General features: G+C 41.1%; 1 protein-coding gene across 2 annotated transcripts; it reads left to right on the forward strand.

The window, feature by feature from the left end:
* Window positions 1-939: 939 nt before the first annotated feature.
* On the forward strand, window positions 940-22,792 carry kdm5ba (lysine demethylase 5Ba). Of its 2 annotated transcripts, none has more exons than XM_033626809.2 (27): window positions 940-1,260; window positions 6,232-6,309; window positions 6,606-6,728; window positions 6,878-7,048; window positions 7,413-7,538; window positions 8,043-8,136; window positions 8,215-8,321; window positions 8,498-8,656; window positions 8,818-8,937; window positions 12,182-12,340; window positions 12,837-13,018; window positions 13,208-13,370; window positions 13,691-13,810; window positions 14,216-14,410; window positions 14,839-15,020; window positions 15,370-15,494; window positions 15,614-15,764; window positions 16,141-16,261; window positions 16,496-16,851; window positions 17,941-18,079; window positions 18,184-18,363; window positions 18,457-18,615; window positions 20,146-20,565; window positions 20,736-20,826; window positions 21,367-21,554; window positions 21,668-21,931; window positions 22,044-22,792. In XM_033626809.2, the coding sequence occupies exons 1-27, from the start codon at window positions 1,108-1,110 to the stop codon at window positions 22,179-22,181; spliced, it is 4,464 nt and encodes a 1,487-aa protein (XP_033482700.2). In that variant the 5' UTR covers window positions 940-1,107; the 3' UTR covers window positions 22,182-22,792. The 2 variants fall into 2 exon arrangements, with proteins under 2 accessions (XP_033482700.2, XP_078021288.1); XM_078165162.1 differs by having other exon boundaries at window positions 946-1,260; window positions 6,878-7,105.
* The last annotated feature ends 720 nt before the right edge of the window (window positions 22,793-23,512 follow it).

The following is a 23,512-nucleotide window of genomic DNA, read 5'->3' on the forward strand; positions in this document are numbered from 1 at the left end:
GGTACATGTTTGTGTGCATGACACAAAATAGTAAATAAATAAATAATGCTATAAATCTTGTATGTTTAAACACAAACCCTTATATAAGCATTTTCCAGTTAAATGATCACCCCCTAAATGTGTGTCTGTATATGATTGGTACTAATTAGCAAGTGGCCTCATGCACAAGGCAAAAACTGTTAATGAATGATTCAACAAAAAAAATAAATAAAATATAGTATTTTACTATGTCATAAAGGCTGCACTTTAAACCAGAGGCGTTCAGGAGTCAGTAAAGAATGAATTATTCAATTAAAATGTTTATTATTAAAACATAACAGCTGAAGTATCAACATATGACCGTGGTCTCTACCAATCAACGAGCTCCTCTAGACCATTTAAAAACGAAGTGCCGGTCAGCGCGCAGCGATCTAGTGGGTGTGTTCGATTAGAAAACTCAACGTACCGTCTGATACGTCTATTATTAAGGCTGAGCCGGGCGGGCCGAGGAAGAGCCGGTTGCAACTAGTCATTCATTTGTCAACCGGCTCGCCTGTGTACACCCGCGTGACAACACGGTGTTTGAATCAAACTCATCCAACAGGGGGGCAATCATCTGATAGGAAACCACGGAACCAATAAACTATATAATCCTTAACTAAAGAGCACTGTGCTCACAAAGTGTTTACTGCGCGCGAGGAGACTCCTACGTACTTTATTTAGGGTTGTAGTAAAGTATGGTGTGAAGTAACGGTTGAGGCGTTTACTCTAATCTAACAGTCATGCACTACTTCAAACATATGGAAGGACTGAATCAGTGTAGTTAAAACAGTTATACACACAGTTAGTGTTGGCGTGTGAAATACTGGTCAAACAGGACGCCTGTGTGAAATATAAGTGCAAACTGGCTTTAAAAATGAGTGTAGCATGAATAATGTGTGAGTTCCTACTTTTTGAAGCGGAGGCACACAATCTCTGACTGTCACCTCTCGCTTCCAACTAGATAATTCGTCTTTGAGTTCAATGAGTGGAGAGTGGACATGAACTGAAAGACAAGAATATCACCTCGAGCGTGACGAAGCCTCTTTGAGAAAATATTTCAGCTGCAGTCATACCGAAGATGCAACGATGACTCAACCACAGCTGAATGAGTTCATTCCCCCTCCGGAGTGCCCTGTTTTTGAGCCCAGCTGGGAGGAATTTGCCGACCCTTTTGCGTACATCAACAAAATACGACCCATTGCAGAGAAAACTGGCATCTGCAAGGTCCGACCGCCGCCGGTGAGTATTCTTCTTCATTTTGTCAGTTATGCGATGTTTTGTTTGTGGCGTTGCGTGTCGGCCTCAGCTGCTGTTGGTAATTTAGCAGGCAAAGTTGTGTTTTTAGACAGGTTTCAACATGGCGGATTGCGGCTCCGAGTTGAATTGTCAGCTAGCCAGAGCTTGGACTGTGTTGTGTTTGCAACAACGATGGTGAAGCTCTCTCACACTAATAAATCTGTGTGTCCTGGTCAAGTTTTTAACCCCCAGACAGACAGGTGTGTATTTCTTATAACCGTCAACCTAAAGGGCAGAATTTTTTAAAAAATAATTCAAACGCTAAAGTTTGCCTGTATGCAAATATAATGGAAAGTGTTTACGTTAGCGCAGTATGAAATGCTTCCTGGACGGGGCGCACGGAAATTAGCTCACCAAGATTTAAACTAATAATTTAAGCACTGTTTTTAAATAGTTAGCTAAATGTAGAACACAACTTTCCCGTCAGGATTTTGATGTATTTAGCCAGTATGAGGTGACCTAGCTAACGTTAACGTTAATAAGGCCCGTTTAAAGCTGCAGTTGTCTGACATCTAACGTTGGCTAGCGTTACGTACGTGCTCGGTGACCAACTGTTTATGGAGAGAAGCGACGCTTTGACACGGAGCCCAACGGACACTGTTTCTGTTTTATCAGACTTTATCATCTTTAAAACATACTTTAATACGGTTGTTTCACATGGTCGCCAGCGTTTATGTCTTGGCTAACTTGCAGAATAACGTTATGTCCCCATTATAAAACAACTCTTCGACTTTATAGTATATTTATATATTTTTTAAACATATATATTTTTATGATTTGAGAGTCCTGCCATTAATCCACACCTTCCTAACACGTTGCATGCGTCAAATATTAAATTTTCAGGGCATAAAGAAGACGCCATAGTTACAGATTTCCTCCCAAAATGGACTGAATTCAAATTAATCTCACACTGACCTTATTTCTGATACACTGTGATGATGGCAGAGGGACGACAGCTTATTCAAAGGGTGTGTCCAAGCCTCCACGCAAATTAGATAAAAGGCAAATTCTACTGGAATAAATTACATTACCATGACTGATGACATAATTTCTGGGATTTATCTACGTGTCAGTTAAAAAAAACATTCAGCTCATGTGTGGAAATTATGCAATCTGTATGCCGTCAGATAACATGAGGCTCATCTTTGGTAGGAATAAGGAGGCTGTTAAAGCCCATTTTGCACGGTTTAACTGGACGGGTAGGAGTGAATGAGCCAGTATAACCAAATAAAGGGAGTATGGAGGACTGCCTGGCGTTTGCTCGCCCTTAAAGAAACCTACATATGAAGGCATGGCTGACTATGCACAGCTCATGTAAACAAAAGAAGGCTGTGGCAAAAGCTTTGGGCAAAGATTGGATGTAGATAGTCATAGCTTGAGCAAGGAATTGTTGGTTGACCAGTGCATAGAAAAAAGAGATTTTTATCATTTAGAAATTGTCAGAAACACAGCTGTAGCCTACACCCTAGCCTGAACCGCTTCTTTTTACTGCAAGTCATTTGTATTTACTGTGGCATCTTTATGGGGGGCTTTAAAATGCAGGCCATTTATTTTTTTAAACTAAATACCATATGGTAAGGAGCAGTATTTCCAAAAAGTTCAAATACAATGCCTGCTCACTAATAAACATACAACTGACTGATTTTACCAAAAGGAGACGAAAATCACTTTTTAAGGTCAAACTCCAGCATTTGTTCAACACTGTGTAAGCACCATTGTCTGCGGCTCTGTGTCATGCACCAGTAGTTTCTACTGAACATTCAGACCAAAATTTGGCTCCAGGGTGGCGTGTGGGCTAAACAAACCAATAAACAATCTTGAATCCTTCAGCAATGTGGATCCGAGCTCATGAGAGTGGATTTCTACTAAGGGAATTTTTTAAGTGTATTTGTTTTGTGCGTTTGTGTAAAGAGGGCTTTGGGTATCCTGGAAGCTTGTATGGCAAAGGTTCACACTGTGTAAATGTAACAACCTGTGTTTTTTAGATGATGATCTGGCCTAAGATCTCCTCTTCTTTGTTTCAGTTTTCTCCAGTATAAACAAAAGAGATTTTTTTTTAGAAGGGAAGAAGAAGACATTGCACCAAAACCTGTTTTTGATTAGTGAATTCTGGGTGCACAGTATGCGGTCAGTATTTCCTCCAAGGTTTTGCACGGGTCACACTTTGACTGTAGATGTTAGGAGCACATATGCAAATGGTTTTCATCCTGAGGCTGTTTGTGGTTAACTTCTCACCACTTGTATTTGTCATTTTGTGTTTGGCGGAAGGCCTGTCATGTTAAGACCAAAACTGCACTTGTAATCTTAACTCGTGTGGTAAGATTTGTGTTTGAAGGATGATTTTAAAAAAAGAAAACAGTTCCCAGTGCAGGTCCATATGTCTCGGTGATTGTTTTTCTCTTGTGCCAGGACATTTGTGGTTCTAATCCAGCTTTGTCTACAGATGATAAGGTTGTGTTAATGCAGCTATTGTTGTCCCTACTCTGACCAGCATTTCCATCCTAGTGTAAATTTTTTTTTTTAGTGCTTAACCCTCACAGAAACATTGCACGCAGCAGGTGGTCAGTTGTAAAGAAAATGCTGACTATTTTTCTAAAGAACATGCTAGTGTATCCCCATTAAGAAATATTGTGAGTTAGTTAAAGTTTGAATTAGATCCAGAGCTGTAGCCAAATTTCCAGGCCTAGCCTAGTCAAGTCACATGTTTATACATCTTGCATGCCAATGAAACACCTTCACTTTCCTTCGCAATCTAGTGTAAGTTAAAGTTTGGCTCTGAGATGTGAACTTGGGGATTTTTAAAGCAAAATTGAATAGCTTCATTTGGTTATGTAATAACAAGTTGTAGCTGAGATATGATATCTCCACTAATGACTCTGTACTAAGAGTGAATTTTGTGCAAATTTCCAGATTGTAGATTTAGGTTGCACTTATTACTTTTTAGTTTGGGGTAAAAACTATTGGAAAACAAATCTGTACCTTGCTTGTAAAGCTCCTGCAAGCCTGTTCAGTTAATCTAGTTTAGACTGGTATTTATGATGTGGTCTGGTTTTTCTTAAAGCCTAAACACAATGTTGAGCTCAAAATCTGAGCCATTGAAGAAAAAAGTAACCATCCACTCAGTGTTGTGTCAGAGCCGGTGTGTGTATACATACTTTTACTGTATAGATTTATTTAGAGTTTATTGATTTCTTTATTTTTGAACACATCAAAACAGTGTAAAAACTGGCTAATGTGCTGCCTGAGAACATTTCTTGCATACTGTTTGAAGGGCAAATCTAAAACCTGAAACTTGTCTCTTAGATAAGCATTTCTGTCTGTTCCACGGTGTCAAAAATGACTCTGGGATCTTGGAAATCTTTAAAGACATAGCTGGACAATTTAACTCTACGTGTTTGGAGTTTTTTTAGTACTTATGACGGCTCTTTAGCTACCAAAGTAACAATTTAACAATGTATCAATTTCACGTGGGGCAGGATAGCATCTTTTCTGTCACACTCAAGGAAACAGTTTCACAAGTTGTTTTGCTCTCATTTGTAAATCTTCTCAGTCATGACAAATGTATCACACATTTAATGATGTAAAACTGAGATTATCTTGCTGACTCTTGAGCCATCACTGACACCATGTTCTCTAGTCTGGCAGGAAGTTGTGTGGTCTAGCAGGAGTAGGTTTGTTTTAATACAGTGTGCAAGTGCATTAATATCAGACATGTCAGTGTTTAGTCTGTCAGTAGGACAGATGGTGCTGTTACGTTGGTGTAATTCAGTCCTTCACATAGTGACAGGCAGCACTGTAATATTTTTGTGTGTTCGGTGGAATCACATCCTGATGACAACTGCATGTTATTTGATAAATAAGACAGTTTAATTCAAAGGCTCTGATAAACATTTGATGACATTTAATGTTTAGGTTGAGATCACCCCTAACATTGCCGTGCAGCTGAATGTATATCGTGTAGCCTAAATCTTATTTCCCATCTAGTTTTGTGCTTGCAGAAAAAAACAATCTTTTAATGAGCCATTATTAGATCACCAGTATTGACAAACTTGTTTTCCTGTGCACAGCAACTGTGCATGTTTGCACAGACATGCTACGACTTCCTGTAGCTCTGCTTTTAATGACAGTCTTTGGGTTCACTTGAATAACTGCAGTCTGTTGGATGTGCAGACTGGGTGTGTAGTCTGGATGTGTTTTTATTTTTTCCTCCCTATTGACTACTGGCGTGGTTGTAAAGAAAATCAGATGATAGATGTTGAGATATCACACTGAAGTGATAAGAAGCAACAGTCAGAGGTCTCTTCCCCTTTTTTTTCACCTTTTCATTTGGGTCAAAGAGTCCTTAAGATTATATTCCTAACTTTATTACAAGGAAAACTCTGGTGGTCTGAATGGTTTTTTATTTGTTTAAAGAAAGAGTTTAAGGCCCGTCCCACCTACACTGTCCTGCAGCTGAACATACTCACTAGTACACCAAATCTGTGGCTAGAAATAGTCCTCAACAAAGTCTGCTCTGTTAGAGTAATGTTTGGTAAAAATCACAGTGCTCACCTTGTTTAGGAAATTCCTTTTAAAAATTATATTTAAAAATATATTTTTGAGGCTTGTTTTAAAGTCTTCAATTGGAGTTAATGATTTGGAGCTGAGAGCCACGGACAGGCCGAGGAGGCCAGAAACACATTTTAGGTTTTGGTGTTTTCATGGGATTTCTTGGCAAAATAACCCCCCAAAAAATCTACAGTAATGCCAGTCTTATCCCTGAAGGAGGCTTGTTTTGTGTGGTATTCACTTAGGGCCTTGTTTAACATGATAAACTCTTTCTGCTTAACAAAATTTGGTTTCACTGGCTTGTGTTTCAGTGTAACCAGGTGTCAGTTTACTTAACAAAATGTTTTGTTTTTCTAATTCTCTCAGGAATGGCAGCCACCATTTGCCTGTGATGTTGACAGACTGAAATTCACACCACGGATACAAAGGCTTAATGAGTTGGAGGTATATTAACTTACTATGTTTATTTATTTAAGATGCATAAAATGCAATACATGTAAGTGGATTATTCAATAAATTAAAAAAAAAAATCCTGTCGTTTTAATTATTATATTCTGGCATTCTACATTTAAAGTTATTGCTGATGTTCCTGTCTTTGTCCGTTTTTTTCTAAAACAATTTACAGCTTCAAAATATCTGATAATATAAAATGTTCAGTTATTGTGTTGTCATTGTTGAAGAATAAACAATGAGATGCTTAATACTAAACATAACATAACTTTGGTTTCACTGTGCTTTAGGCTCAGACCAGGGTTAAGCTCAACTTCCTTGATCAAATAGCAAAATTCTGGGAGCTGCAAGGGTGCACTCTGAAAATCCCTCACGTGGAAAGAAAGATTTTGGATCTTTACCAGCTGAATAAGGTGCGTACAAATCCTGGCTGGTTATGAAATCTGGACTTTGTAAAGGTTTATTTGTGTGAAGAAATTCCCAATAAAATGTTTATTTACATGCAAATGCAAAACCACTCTTCAAGCAAACAGACTGAATATGTAATTTCTCTCTTTCCCAGCTGGTGAATGAAGAGGGAGGCTTCGATGCCGTCTGCAAGGAACGCCGCTGGACGAAGATATCCGTCAAGATGGGCTTTGCTCCAGGCAAAGCTATTGGCTCTCATCTGCGGGCACACTATGAAAGGATCCTCTACCCATATAACCTGTTCCAGACTGGAGACAATCTGCCTGTACGTCCACTATCCCTCATGTCTTCTTTTCCCAGCAGAGCAGTGGTGGATAGAATTGTAAGAAATTGAATGGATATTGGAAGAATTCATTGTCCATCTACGTGCCATTTTCATGCCACACAGTTTATTATTACCATTTTCACAATTAATCGATCAGTTGTTTGGTCTACACAATAGTGGAAAATGTCGATCCCAAAGCCGAAGATGACATCCTCAAATATCTTGTTTTGTCCACAATCCAAATTTTGTTCATTTGGCTTAAATAGAAAAAGTAGAGGCTTTTAAGAGTTTTGTCTCACTTCATTTTTAGTCAGGGTAATGCAGTGTTCACTTTAATGACACACACACCTGCTTCTCTTTGCAGAAAGCCACCTTGACCAATGACACTAAAGATAAGGAGTACACCCCTCACGACCTGCCGCAGCGGCAGTCTGTCCAGCCCCAGGAGACCTGTAGCATTGCTCGCCGAGCGAAACGCATGAGATCTGAAGTGAGTCTGATTTGTCTCTCTGTCTCTGTCTCTCTGTCTCTGTCTCTCTCTCTGTCTCTCTCTCTCTCTCTCTCTCTCTCTCTGTCTCTCTCTCTGTCTGTCTGTCTGTCTGTCTGTCTGTCTGTGTGTGTGTGTGTGTGTGTGTCTGTCTCTCTCTCTCTGTCTCTCTCTCTGTCTCTCTCTCTCTCTCTCTCTCTCTCTCTCTCTCTCTCTCTCTCAGTCTCTGGCATATCCACTTGTGCCATGTTTAATTCATTATGTGTATGATATGCTAATGTTTGTTGGATGGATGTTTAACTAAATGTTCATATTCTTGTGCAGATTACACACAGAAATGCTCTGATAGACAACGAGTTGGTCTTAATCTATTTTGTGAATATGGCCTTGTGTTTTTCACACCACTTGTCTGGTTTAAAAGACTATTCCCTCATATCTTATTGAGGACCCAGTAAAATGTAGAACTGTTTTTCATTCTGTCTGTGTTTCTCGCTGTGACTCCAACAGAGAGGCTGCATTAAAACCGAACCAGGGGAAATTTGTCAGAATCGTCCCAATCTCAGGAGGAGGATGGGAACGTATGTTGGCAAACAAGAACCTGGTAAGAATAAAGCAAGTGTCAGATAAAATAAGTGATATTATCTTAAAGCCTCCATTGAGCTTCCTCTGTGTCTTTCAGTGAGGATGGCAATCACTGAGGTGAAACAGGAGCCCATTAAACAGGAGAATCCAACTGAATATGAAGAAACTGTATTAGAAAAGATGATCAGACCTCCCTCAAGTAAAGTAAGTATATTGTTTTGTGTTGAAATGTTGGTTTAGAGCACTATAATTTCAATATTGTGCCATTGAAAAAACATCTGCCTTGCTGTAATGTTGCATGCTGCTCTGAATTACACACATCTGAGAAAATTACACATCACAGAACAAAGGCAGCGCTCACAGTTGTCCCGTCTCCTTAGGTGGACCAGTACATGTGCCTGGTTTGTGGTAATGGGACTGCAGAGGACCGCCTGCTGTTGTGCGATGGCTGTGACGACAGCTATCACATCTTCTGTCTGATCCCGCCCCTCCCAGACGTTCCCAAAGGTGACTGGAGATGTCCCAAGTGCCTGGCTCAGGTGAGCTGCACCCCCAGGGAGCTTAATCCCGGCAGAGACACTCATAATTAGGAACAAGAGTAGATCATCTGCCTGGTATTCACAAATATAATACAACTCCAAGTTTTTATCTTTTATATTTCAGCTTTTTATTTTTTTTTCCCAATTTTGTTTTTTCACAGGAATGTGGCAAACCTCCTGTCGCCTTTGGCTTTGAGCAGGCGAGCAGGAGCTACACCCTCCAGGCTTTTGGAGACATGGCCGATTCCTTCAAGTCAGATTATTTCAACATGCCAGTTCATGTGAGTTTGCATCACTTGTTAATTGACATCCAAGTGGTTTCCATTCTACTTAGTCAACATGTTTCCTTGGTAATTACATGGTATCTAAATCACAGTGTAAAGTGCGATGGGTTACATTCTGTTCTCACTTCTCCCTGTTTACTGATGTCAAAGGGTCAGTGGCTTCGGAATATTTGAATACATGATAAAACATGGGATATTGACATGGATAAGTATGTCTATTAATAAAGAGTGGAATTAACATTGGTATGTTGCTTTTTTAAGCCAGGAAAGACAATTTAAATGAGCTCAAGTTTGTTATCAATTACTGAAAATGGGGGCAAAAACCTAATTATACTAGCTCTAATAACTTTTTATTGTTCATGGTTGCTACCACCTACAGGAGTGAGAATTATATTACTTCTCTTACTAACATCTTAGAGAGCCCCATTAACGTAATGTGTTTCATGGACAGTACATATGGCAACATGCAGAGGAGACTGACTACAGGAGGACTGGTCCGTTCATAGGCAGTCTTAGGTTACACCTCTGTTATTGGATGCTGTTTTATAATTAAATTTGAACATATTTTGTATGTCAAATACTCTTAAAGTAGCTTTCCCAAAGCTGTAATAACTACAAAACAGAAAATATTTGACACAGTGGAAACAGAAGTTGTGTTGATATCACTACTGATGTATAAAATGTTTTTATTCATTCCACCAAACCCCTTGTAAAATGATCATGCACTCAATATTTCAATAATTTAAAAGGATTCTTGTGATGTTTTCTGAGACTTGAGGCAGAGTTTGGGAGGTCTGTTAGGGTAGCAGTCCTTTTACTTCTATTTTATGACTTGTCAGTTACAAAGAGAAGCTTTGATAGCACACTTCCAGAGACAGGGTCCTGATGGTCTTATCAGATGCTGTGTTCCCCCCTCTAACACACTCTCACATCCTGTGAACATACTCTTACTGCAAGGAGAGTGTGAAAGAGGTGAAGAGGCTGGAGCCTCTTTCACACATACTGTAACTCCTGGTAAATTACTGGGACGACCCTTCAGGCTCTGCTAGTGATTCTCGCTATTCACACAACATTCAGGAACATTTGCGTCTTGCACCTTTTCACACATGCCACGGCAGTGCTGGCATAGATGGGGTAAGGGACAGTCCAGCAGATGGTGTTAATGCAACACTTACGCTTGCCAGACGCCGTAAAACTCAAAAGAAGAAGAAGAAGAAGATGGGAAGGGGAAGGGACGGATGTACAGTACAGGCCAAAAGTTTGGACACACCTTCTCATTCAATGCGTTTTCTTTATTTTCATGACTATTTACATTGTAGATTCTCACTGAAGGCATCAAAACTATGAATGAACACATGTGGAGTTATGTACTTAACAAAAAAAGGTGAAATAACTGAAAACATGTTTTATATTCTAGTTTCTTCAAAATAGCCACCCTTTGCTCTGATTACTGCTTTGCACACTCTTGGCATTCTCTCCATGAGCTTCAAGAGGTAGTCACCTGAAATGGTTTCCACTTCACAGGTGTGCCTTATCAGGGTTAATTAGTGGAATTTCTTGCTTTATCAATGGGGTTGGGACCATCAGTTGTGTTGTGCAGAAGTCAGGTTAATACACAGCCGACAGCCCTATTGGACAACTGTTAAAATTCATATTATGGCAAGAACCAATCAGCTAACTAAAGAAAAACCAGTGGCCATCATTACTTTAAGAAATGAAGGTCAGTCAGCCCGGAAAATTGCAAAAACTTTAAATGTGTCCCCAAGTGGAGTCGCAAAAACCATCAAGCGCTACAACCAAACTGGCACACATGAGGACCGACCCAGGAAAGGAAGACCAAGAGTCACCTCTGCTTCTGAGGATAAGTTCATCCGAGTCACCAGCCTCAGAAATGGCAAGTTAACAGCAGCTCAGATCAGAGACCAGATGAATGCCACACAGAGTTCTAGCAGCAGACCCATCTCTAGAACAACTGTTAAGAGGAGACTGCGCCAATCAGGCCTTCATGGTCAAATAGCTGCTAGGAAACCACTGCTAAGGAGAGGCAACAAGCAGAAGAGATTTGTTTGGGCCAAGAAACACAAGGAATGGACATTAGACCAGTGGAAATCTGTGCTTTGGTCTGATGAGTCCAAATTTGAGATCTTTGGTTCCAACCGCCGTGTCTTTGTGAGACGCAGAAAAGGTGAACGGATGGATTCCACATGCCTGATTCCCACTGTGAAGCATGGAGGAGGAGGTGTGATGGTGTGGGGGTGTTTTGCTGGTGACACTGTTGGGGATTTATTCAAAATTGAAGGCACACTGAACCAGCATGGCTACCACAGCATCCTGCAGCGACATGCCATCCTGTCCGGTTTGCGTTTAGTTGGACGATCATTTATTTTTCAACAGGACAATGACCCCAAACACACCTCCAGGCTGTGTAAGGGCTATTTGACCAAGAAGGAGAGTGATGGAGTGCTGCGGCAGATGACCTGGCCTCCACAGTCACCGGACCTGAACCCAATCGAGATGGTTTGGGGTGAGCTGGACCGCAGAGTGAAGGCAAAGGGGCCAACAAGTGCTAAACACCTCTGGGAACTCCTTCAAGACTGTTGGAAAACCATTTCAGGTGACTACCTCTTGAAGCTCATGGAGAGAATGCCAAGAGTGTGCAAAGCAGTAATCAGAGCAAAGGGTGGCTATTTTGAAGAAACTAGAATATAAAACATGTTTTCAGTTATTTCACCTTTTTTTGTTAAGTACATAACTCCACGTGTTCATTCATAGTTTTGATGCCTTCAGTGAGAATCTACAATGTAAATAGTCATGAAAACAAAGAAAACGCATTGAATGAGAAGGTGTGTCCAAACTTTTGGCCTGTACTGTACATGTGTGCGGCAAAAGACGTCTCATTATTTTAAGGCGGGCAAGGAGCCGTTTTTGTGTGATGCCAATGTTGTTGAACTGTATTTGATAACTACCCGTGAAATTGATCCCATGAAACTACGCTGAAATTTACTACATCTGATGCGGGAAATTAGCACCACAGATTTCCCTGATTCTCAATCACTGTTCCTATTCACACATGACCCCATGTAGAAATGGATAGACTGCATATGTGAAAGGGGCTTTATTGAGGAGCAGGGAAAAGCAGTCCTCATAAGCAAGGAGTTGAGACAGAAAATTAAGATGACATTCTTGCCATTGGTACCAACAAACATATTCTGACACCATGCCATCTCTTTGTGTATTTCAGATGGTTCCCACTGAGCTAGTAGAGAAGGAGTTCTGGCGTCTAGTCAGCACCATTGAGGAGGATGTCACTGTGGAGTATGGAGCAGACATCGCCTCCAAGGAGTTTGGGAGTGGTTTTCCTTTGAGTAATAGCCATTTTGAGGTCCCTCCTGAGGATGAGGTACAATCTGTTTGCTGTTATGGAGATGATGTATTATATTTGTCTGCAGTCAGAATTAGTTTGTCTTCATAAATTGGTGCATTTAACTTAATTCATTGAACTTGAATGATGGTGGAAATACAAAAAATTTGTGTACCTTTTGTGTCTCTGAAACCTCACGGAAAATAAAAGTTGTTATGGGGTTGTAAAGGGGAGAATTTATATGATAGTTTATCTCCACAACCTTCAATGATAGCTAAAAAACATGCCCACACACAGTATGTCAGAAATATTGATCTTCAGATCCAATAAGAGTTGATGATGTTGGGTTTTTCAAAACAACCCTCAGTATTTACTGAAGCAGTGTTGATTTTTGGCTGGTTGCTAGGAAATTTAACAACACTGATATAATGTTATGATCAGTTTTACAAGCGATGACTACTATTATACCAGCTGGAGAGGGCTATACTTGCTTAAGAAGTAAAGCTGAGTATTGAGACCTGTGTTTGACCTGCAGCATTACCTGAGCAGCGGCTGGAACTTGAACAACATGCCGGTGCTGGACGCCTCCGTACTGACTCACATTACAGCCGACATCTGTGGGATGAAGTTACCCTGGCTGTATGTGGGCATGTGCTTCTCCTCCTTCTGCTGGCATATCGAGGACCACTGGAGCTACTCCATAAACTACCTTCACTGGTACAGTGCTCTCTCTAAACTCTCTCGTGAATCTATTAAAGTCATTTTAATGTAGAAAAGCAACAGCTGGTGCTTTAGAAAGAAATGTTTTGCAGATTTGATTTTTATTTCAGAAACATTATATCTATATTCGTCAAGGAAATTCGTGTTGTTGCAAAGTGTCACTAATAGTTTTGACCATGTTTGCAGGGGGGAGCCGAAGACGTGGTATGGGGCCCCTGGTTACGCTGCAGAGCACCTCGAGTCGGTCATGAAGAACCTGGCACCTGAGCTGTTTGAGGCCCAGCCAGACCTCCTTCACCAGCTGGTCACCATCATGAATCCCAACACGCTGATGAACAACGGTGTCCCGGTAACCTGCTCTCACTGTTTCACTCATGTATTAATCATCGCATTTGAATGTCTGAAACAAAGTAAGATCTTTATCCACAAAGTGTGATGTCAAAATTCCTTACATGTAATTGTCACACATCAGAGTTGCACAGAAAGCAGGTTAGTTAATATAGATCAGATGTAATGCGTCTTTGGAATCAACAAAGAAGATACACATTTTTAAAATGTTGCAGTGTCTTAGCACTTTTTGTGAAAAAAATCAAAATCTAGATGTAAAAACATGGACTATTAAACACTTACATCTTATACTGTTTTTTTTCTTTTCTTGCTGATAAATAGATCTATCGTACCAACCAATGTGCAGGCGAGTTTGTCATCACTTTCCCCAGAGCATACCACAGTGGATTCAACCAGGGCTTCAACTTTGCTGAAGCTGTCAACTTTTGCACCATAGACTGGGTATGAAAATCTGTTTGCAGTCTGTTTACACAAACCAGATGTAGTCATCTTGCTGTATAATCATGGTGTTCATACAGTAGAAGTTCTGTTCATGCTCTCGGATTTTACTGAGAAATATTCTTCACTCGTAGTAATATTAAAGTATCCTAAGAATTTGTGGAAAATGAAAGTGATAAAAAATGGTATCGTAATGACAACTTTTATTTGTATAGCACATTTCATGCCAAGATGCAGCCCAAAGTGATTTACAAAACTGGACTGAAAACAAATTTTAGACCCTCGACACAAATTTTATGGTAGAGAAATCAGATTTTCAGGAACAGACACCTGTTACTATTATTCATTTTCTTGGTCCTGTTGGCACATCACTCCTAAACTCAAACCCACTGATATATTCTCTGACAGATGCCCATCGGCCGTAACTGTGTGGCACACTATCGCCAGCTGAGCAGGTACTGCGTCTTCTCACATGACGAGATGATTTGTAACATGGCCTGTAAAGCAGACACGATGGATGTGGAGCTGGCGGAAGCAGTGTACAAGGAGGTTGCTGCGATGGTCCTAGAAGAAGAAGAACTGAGGGAGAAGATTAGCAAGATGGTGAGGAGATCTTGTTTCAAGGACATATTGTCCTTTTTTTAATCAATCTAGTAGGTAAATGAAGTCCAGTGATGGCAGGATGTGGTTTTATTATTTCAGCACATACTCTAGACATCCAGGAAATAAGGTGAGTATTATAGAAAGGTGATTATCATTACAATGACTTGATTTTCACTATGGAAACAAAACATTTGAACAGTGCAAATTGTTGGAATTATATGTCTGAATCCCATATATTTTTCAGTTTGTTGTATTAGCTCCTGTGAGGCAGTTATTCCAGAGTTGGTACACCGTTAATGATATGTCATTAAGAATACATTGGAGAGAACTTTGAACTTTTGAAGGAGACGATTTTTCTCTGCACAGCTGTCTCATTTAGCTCCTCTGACTCCTCTGCAGCTCTAATGACTTTGAATGATTTTCCCCAGGGTGTGGTGCAATCTCGACAAGTTGATTATGAGGTGCTCCCAGACGAGGAGCGGCAGTGCTTCAAGTGTCGGACCACCTGCTACCTGTCTGGCATCACCTGTGCCTGTAGTCCTGGCAAGATGGTTTGTCTGTACCACACCCAGGACCTCTGCTCCTGTCCTCATGGCAACCTTACACTCCAGTGAGTCTTCAGTAACCACGACAACTGAACATACTCACTTCTGAATTTGACTTGTGTTTTTACCGCTATTGTAAATCATCTACATCAATTAAGCTACCTTATGGGCATGCTAAAGGCTACGTGCATCAGACTTACCCTAAAATGGGGCTTGTATTTTTGGATTAATTAGGAATAAAGTCATTCAGGAAAAACACATTCAAAAAAATCATAGCTAATACTTGATAAAAAATTTAGACAAAAGTGTGATTTTACATTTGGCATCAGGAAGAAGAAGTACTACTTTTATTAAACCTTGACAAACGTCCATCATCATCGTAAATCTACTGCCTCGCTTTGTCTTTCCCTGCAGTTACAAGTTTACACTGGATGAGTTGTATTCCACGATGGCATCAGTAAAGCTGCGTGCCGAGTCCTATAGAGACTGGCTCTGTAGTGTGCAGGACATCCTGGAGAACAAAGGACACAAGAAAAGAAGTTAGAAACATTCTGTACTACAAATTTTAGTTATTAATATTACCTTTCACTTGTCACTCTGTTTTCTGTTACTTCATATATTTTATGCTTTCTAAGAGTTTGTACTGCTTTCTGCTCAGGTTTGGAAGAGCTTCACAGTCTGGTGGAGCAGGCAGAAACCAAGGCGTTCCCACACATCAGCCTTCTTGATCAGCTACGCACAGTCGCATCAGAGGCTGATAAAGTTGCTGTGATGGCACAGCAGCTCCTCAATGGAAAGAGGCAGACGAGGTACGACAAAATGATTTGAAATTGTTCTCCTATGCAACACACCCGACAATGTTTAATTGTATAATGATGACTCAGTTAAGTTATTACTTATAGGTGTCTTGTGTTTTCTGGAAATTGCACATCTCCAGTATGCTTTGGTGTGAGCTGGACTGTAGTTATCTTTATTATTGTTATTGACTCCATTGTATCATTTTAAAGGAGATATTTTACTGCTAGTACTTTCTTTTCAACTTGCCAGACAAAGGTGACAGAATACGCTTTCTTTTTTAGATGCTAGCATTGCCTTTTTTTTCTTTGTTTTTTTTTTTGCTTTTAGTTTCTGTCATTTTGAAAACTGTTTTCAAAATCTGTTAAGATCTCTTTTTTTGTATTTCAGGTATCGTTCTGGAGGAGGAAAGTCTCAAAACCAGAATGAGTTGACCATTGAAGAGCTGAGGTCTTTTGTCCGACAGTTAGACAATCTGCCGTGCAACATCCGACAGGCTCCTTTACTAAAGGTTAGTAAGCTTGGATTAGATGCATCAACTTTTTTTAAGGCCTACCTGAATCTTTAAGTGAAACTGAAGTGGTTACTTTGAAAAATTAGCCCATACTAAATCACACGTTCACATTTAAGTCTAACAGTGTCTCAACGTTTGGTTTATGTGAGTGAATTTGGCTGAATTTATGAATGAAGTCTTGTGCCAGTAGTACATTTCATTCCCTAAATGCCTGTTGAATGTTTCCTCCAGGACCTTTTGACTCGGGTGGATGACTTTCAGCAGCGCAGCGAGCGTCTCCTTTCTGATGAGTCACCCAGCCCGCTGGAGCTGCAGGACCTGCTGGACGTGAGCCTGGGCCTGGACGTGGAGCTACCTCAGCTGCCCCTGCTGAGGGAGAGACTGGAGCAGGCCCGCTGGCTGGAGGCTGTGCAGCAAGCCAGCAGCCGGCCAGAAAGCCTCTGTCTGGACACCATGAGGAGGCTGATAGACCAGGGCGTGGGCTTGGCTCCTCACAGCTCTGTGGAAAGAGCCATGGCTCGTCTGCAGGAGCTGCTGACAGTGTCGGAGCAGTGGGAGGAGCGGGTGCTCAGCCTCATGGAAGCCAGGTGAGGACACCAAGCTGCACTGGGCCTTAGGTCATATTTGAAAAGCTTTGGCTTTGTGTCAGGAGTGGTCAGTGGTGTAATTATAATCCATTCACCAGGTTCAAATACTACAGTTATTTTTCTCTCAAAGTTTATTCATTTTTGTTCTTACAATTTTTTTTACTTTTTTATATAAAAGAGCCTTCAGAAACAGAGTTGTCAAGCTTGGTAAATTTTTTTGTATCAATTAACCATGAAAAACATAATAAATCATAACTTCAGCAATGACAGAGCTATCATTACAAATGTACAAACACACTACCCCACTTACTCCCTACTAGTTATAAGTGACAAACTCTGAAAGCTCTGAAAAGCTTTTCATGCCTCCGTGCTGGCGACAGCTGTGGCCTCAGGCATTATGTTTTCAGGTTGTCTGTCCGCCCTCCTCTTGTAAATGGGATATCTTAGGAATGCCTTGAGAGAATTCCTTCAAATTTGGCACAAATGTCCACTTGGACTTGAGGTTGAACTGATGAGAGTTTTGGTCGCCAAAGCTCAAAGCTCACTGTGACATCATAATGCTCTGCAAAAACACTTTTCTGGCCATTATTCAACGCAGTAACTCAGGAACAGAAGGGGAGACATTTGGTAAGATACTGTTGACACTAATCGTATTGCCCACCTTGAAAACTGTGCTGATTGGTTGGTACAGGCATACAGCTGCGAGGTGGTAATTCTAGTTCTCTTCTATAACTTTTCTGAAATACAGTAAAGTTTGTAAACCGGTAAACCTGAAATCAGCTTTAACTTCAGATTGTGCAGAGTGAAATGTGCCAAGTCTGCAGAGCTGGATCATGGTGGATAAACAGGATCATGGTGTTGTGACAGTGCTTAACCCACTGATGGCTCCACAGAGACTACACACTATAAAACACCAGACTCTGCCATAGCCATATGATCTGATCCAAGTCCTTTAAAAAGGCATTTTTTTTAACTAAGATTTGATACTGAAACATACCAGACAAAAGATTAAGTGCCACTTCAACATCCAACTTTATATAAAACCAGAACATGTACAGTCTATTTACCAAAGTGTATGTCCCTTCACAGGCCGTGTCACAGCGTAGAAACACTTGACGCCGCTCTACAAGAAGTAGAAAACATCCCTGCATATCTGCCCAACTGTCTGCAGCTGAAGGATGTCATCACCAAGGCCAAGAAATGGCTCTATGAAGCAGAAGCACTTCAGGTGAAATATACTTAAACTTAAGCCATGCTTAATGTTCTGAGCACTTAGCACTCTGCCAAAGATGATTGAGTTTGGTTATAAATCTTGTGTGTGTACACTTGCAGCTCGGGGGGCGTATTCCTGTGCTGGACAGCCTCTCTGAGCTGCTTCTCCGAGCAGAGGGTCTTCCAGTGAGGCTCGACCCGCTCAGTCGACTGGAGGCCCTCGTCTGTGATGTTCAGACCTGGAAGGAGAGCGCAGCGAAGACATTCCTACTGAAAAACTCCCCTTTCTCTCTCCTTGAGGTAAAAGAATATTAATAGATGTGCTCATTTTAAAGCTGTTTGCCAAATATGTCAGGACCAATAAATAATGTGTGTTTGCTTTTATGTTTTCAGGTGCTTTGCCCAAGGTGTGATGTAGGGACTGGACATCAGAAGTCAAGATCTAAAAAAGCAAAAGAGGTTCCACAGATCTGTAAAAAATCTTCATCAAAACTGGAGTCTGTGTGTGACGTGGAGAGAGCGCTCTCTGAGAGCAAGGACTCAGCCTCTGCTGTGAGTGTAGCTGTTGGATTTTATTCTCTCTCACAGCAACCAAATGTATGGGAAATAGGAAATGTAGTCAAATGAAGCAATACATGTGTGTGCTATTTTGACTGTGAAAGAGTCCCCTTGCTTGTGGAGCTGTGCTGGCAGTGCCCACATCTACCAGGATGTATTGCACGAGAGCTCAAAAAATAAAATTAGGTGACAAAAATACTCAATTAGTGGTTATCTGCCCTCTCAACCCTGCTAGTCTTTGTTGTATTTTCTAGTTTATCTTTGGGATCCCAAAGAAGGTGTCAAAACATCTCTGACTAAGTGAGGCGTTAAACTTTCATACATAGTAACACACACACACAGGCTCTCTCAGGGTTGGCATTTGTGACGGCATTTAACAAAAACTGCCCACACTGAAAATCAGTGCAGCAGAATGATACAGTTTCTGTTGGCACCAGAGGGCAGTTTGAACAAAGGCACCACCAGTCGGTGTTTGCTCTCTACAGATCAGGTTCTGGAGGGTTCCTGCTGGCTGTATCCTCTGCACGGCAGCCGCAGCCTCGGCCTCTCTCTGCTGTGTTTCCTTGGCTGTACACTTTGTACTGCACTCTTGACGGATGTTGAGTACTGTTTGTACTCAACATTTGTCTTACTTCTGTTTGGGATGCCATTTTCCCTGTTGTAAATGTAGCTAGTTTGCAAAACAAGCGAAGAGAACAAGGAAGTTCTGTTTTTGAGCGGCATTTACAACATGACCCCTGGCTACTCAGAGGCAGAGACTTTAAGTCCAAGCTGAAATTGGCAGTAGTTCTTTCTTGCCTCCAAGTATGTCTCTGTCACATCAAATGTCAAATGATGGCGCTGGATGCAGGAAGAACAGATTTTGAAGCTGTGAACTCAGCATACTCTGTCAGCATGGCACTTGCTGACAATTTATTTCACAGTCGACTACATTTACACAAACACTGTTTAGACATCCACAAAAAAGGTAGCAGTTTTTTCTTTAAGACTCAATGTTTTCCTTTTTTTCCTGCCAGTGCAGCTAAGAAGAGCCTTTAACTGTATAAAGCCCAGGTGACCTTGAAGCTGCTTATTGAAATGCCTACCACATTTCAGTGGGACTTTCAGACTTAATAGAAAGGCTCAAAACACACATAATGCATATACTAGACATTTTATCTGAGCAAGTATTTAAAAATGTATACCTTTTATTGGATGCAGAAGCACTGCCTCAGACAGCATATACTGCCCAATGAGCTCACAGCTGAAAAGTATGTGCTGCCTGTCAGGCCTATTGCAGGGCACTAAAGTACCCGGGTAAACTGCTACCCCCAGTGCAACAAAAGACCGGATGGATGCCTCGTAAAGTGAACAGGGAAACATAATGGATTTTTTTTATCAATCATTAACACTGTTTCAGCACAGTGTGGTGATGTTACTGTGACAGCCCTAATTACAACACTGGGTCATGAGACCTAATCTGGTGTCAGACTGTTGACTGAGTCTTTAATTTTATTTATTAAGTTTAATTTTCTTCCCTGACAGATGGCCACACTCGCTGAGGTCCGCCAGAGGGAGATGGAAATCTTGTTGGCTCTGCGCGCTTCAAATGAGTCCAAGCTTGTTCCTGCTGAAAACTGTTGTGCACTTAGTGTTTGCGTTTGCCAAAAGGCCCCTTCGGGTGCCATGGTGCAGTGCGAGCTCTGTCGAGAAGTGTTCCACTGCGGCTGTGTAACAACAGCCGCGGACCTTGAGTACGGCCAAGCCTGGCTTTGCCCAATTTGCCAGCGGTCGAGGAAACCCCCTCTGGACAAGGTCCTGCCTCTGTTGGCGTCGCTGCAGAGGATTCGGGTTCGACTGCCAGAAGGGGATGCTCTGCGCTTCCTCATAGAGAGGACGGTGCGATGGCAGCACAGAGTTCAGCAGGCCTGCACAGAGGGAGTGCTGGAGAAAGTGTCAAAGATGGTCAGTGGGAACACAAGTTATCACTTACGTAAATGTAGTTGAATAGATGTTGGTCTTGAACCTTGTTATTGATATAATTCACCATCATAGGGTCTGATTACTTTATCAGTGACATTGAAGATGCACCAATCACTGGCAAGCACACTTATGCTGGTTGTTTATTGTTTCAGGGGAGAGTTGGACTTGGAGTATCTTCACATCGGACTCAGGAAATGAACGAGTCATTTTTTCATATAGAGCACCAGTCTGTTCCACTCCAGGGTGAGTGTCAGAGCTCTAAGGGAACACTTCATCCCTCAAATTATCACTTGTACATCAATTACCCACTCTGTTACGATGAGTTAGTGAAGAAAACAGTTTTCCTTGCATGCCTCGACAGTCAACAAAAATACAAAACGGAGAAAAGTCTGAAGTCATAGGGGTCGACGTTTAACAGGAGTAAACCTATATCAAAACATGTTTACAAACACTCACACAGCTCCTGTAGAATAATTCAAGTCTCATTTGTCCAGACACTTGGATTATACTGCATGAGTTGTGTGAAAGATTATAAACAGATGTTGTGCTGTTGCTTAACGTAGCCCCCTGACTTCAGTTCATCAATGATTATTTCTGTCTTTGGATTCTTCATTCAGTTAGTTTTCTTCCTGATTCAGTGTAACACAGGGTGAGTAACTGATATTCAAATGATCATTTTGTGAATTAAGTATTCCTTTAAGAAATTTTCATTTACACATACTTTGCATTTTTTGCTTGTTATTTTACCTCTGAATTCTCCACTGCTCACCATATTTGTCACAGGTCTGGGTCCTGAGCTGGAGGAGCTGATGGTGGAGGGATTCCTGCTGCAGGTCACTCTGCCTGAAACTGAGCAGCTGTACAGATACCTTCTGTACAAACTGGCCCCCCTGCCCTCACATAGCTCCCCCTGTGGGAACGACACAGAACAGGACCAACAGTCTCAGAGAGGGAGCCCCCACCACAACAAGGTAACTACAAATACAGCAAAGACTGTTGCTTGTGGATCATATTCTCAGTCACACTGAGATATATAATCACAACATTTTGGTTTATTTATTGAAATATTTATGTCTCAACACAGAACGGAGTTTCAAGTCTCAAAAAGGAGTCGGTGAACGGCCAGAGCAAGAGGACCAAGCGACGCAAGGACAGCTCCGACTCTCAGCACAGCGAGAAGGCCAAGAAGTGCCGCAAAAAGAAGTCTAAGAAGAGCAAAGAGAGGAGCGAAGATGCCAAGCCAACTTGTTCTCCCACACACACAGTGTCTGACCCCGCCGCTTCAGATTCAGAGGAAGACTACTCACTGTGTGCTGCACCATGGTGCAGAGAGCCAGAGGGCGACGAGGTGTGTTTTATATCAGGCTTCCTAATGAATATGCTACATGAAGTTTTCATGGCAGGAGTTAAACTGATTTATGTTCATGTTTGTTAACTTTTCTCATCTTACTGCTTTTCAGGTAAATTGGGTCCAATGTGACGGCAGCTGCAATCAGTGGTTCCACCAGATCTGTGTAGGACTGTCTGCAGAGCGAGCAGAGAGGGAGGACTATATTTGCATAAGCTGCACACAGCCAGATTACGACAGAGGAGAATGAAGACCAAAAAGTGACTTTGAAGGATCAGCAGTTTCGTTGCGAGCCGCAGCACTTAAGTGCACATTTGAACTCTGTGTGCTCCTGCGGCTTCTCCCCCTTTACCTTCTGGCTTGCCCTTAGTGAACATGGTGCTATTTACTGTTTTTGTTTTGTTTTTTTTTCCAGAGTTACAAAAGACTTCTGTCACTGTTTTTGTCACATGGCTGGTTTTTCAGCCAATCAACTAATCCTTTTTCTGAAACTTTCCAAGACTTGATGCAGATGTACAAAATGGCAAACTGTTTCAACAGCGCAGGGATTTTTCAACCAAAAAAAAAAAAAAAAAAAGAGTCAATTTGACACCACATTTTAGAACTGCTTTTTTTTTTACATGCATCTGAACAATGTGAAACTTATCTTTCTCTTGTAGAGTAAATATTATTTATCTAAGCAATAACTGAACCGACTAATTGAGGTTCAGTTTTCACCTGAGCTATATTTGTGCTTAGAAAGTCTTTGATAGGATGCCTTCTTGAAGCAAAAACCCTGAAGAATTCACTTTATGAATCCTATGATCTTACACAGTTCAGTTTAAATTTGTGAACAGAGCCCAAATCAGAAACCACAGAACGACTGTATGTCCGAGCTTGTTGATCCAATATGTGCAAAGGTTTTCACCTGATATTCGCCCATATCCCTTAACAAATCACTGACTTTGCTATAAAGTCTGGTCCCTTTTGCGCTGTCCGCTGAGGAAAAAGGTGAGTCCTGGCATCGAGTCAGACTTTAATGTTCACAAAATGAGAATGAACTGTCCGACATCAAAGGAATGTACATTTTGTTTTAGGGTGGATTTTCCCTTTATGGTTTAGATAATATTGTGTTGGACTTAGATTTAACACAGACTGTGTGATTTATTTGCCACGGGTATATGACCTTTTTCTGCTCCTTTGGGTAAATAATATAATTCATATGTTGCAGTTTGCATTATAAAATAAAAACTGTTTGTTCCCATGTGCCTGGACTCATCAATCCTCTACGTGCTGAATGACATACAAGTAAAATGTGTCATTAGCTGTGTCGGTGGATTTTGACAGGTTGACTTCAAACTTCTCTCTGACCGTTACAGTATCTGTAAAAGGGGAACGGTTCTACTCAAATTGTCTATTTCAGGAATTCAGAACAACAACAGGAAAGGGGAGGGCTGATTGTATCATTTAGTACAAGTGAGAAATATAACAAACATATTTTCTACAACGTATATATTCTGTCTCAGCTATAAATGAATATGTTTTAATGTACACAAATGGTCCCTGAAATAAGGTGATTCGTCATTTAAATCGTATTGTTCA

Source organism: Epinephelus lanceolatus, chromosome 1, assembly GCF_041903045.1.
Source record: "Epinephelus lanceolatus isolate andai-2023 chromosome 1, ASM4190304v1, whole genome shotgun sequence".
Lineage (NCBI taxonomy): Eukaryota > Metazoa > Chordata > Actinopteri > Perciformes > Serranidae > Epinephelus > Epinephelus lanceolatus.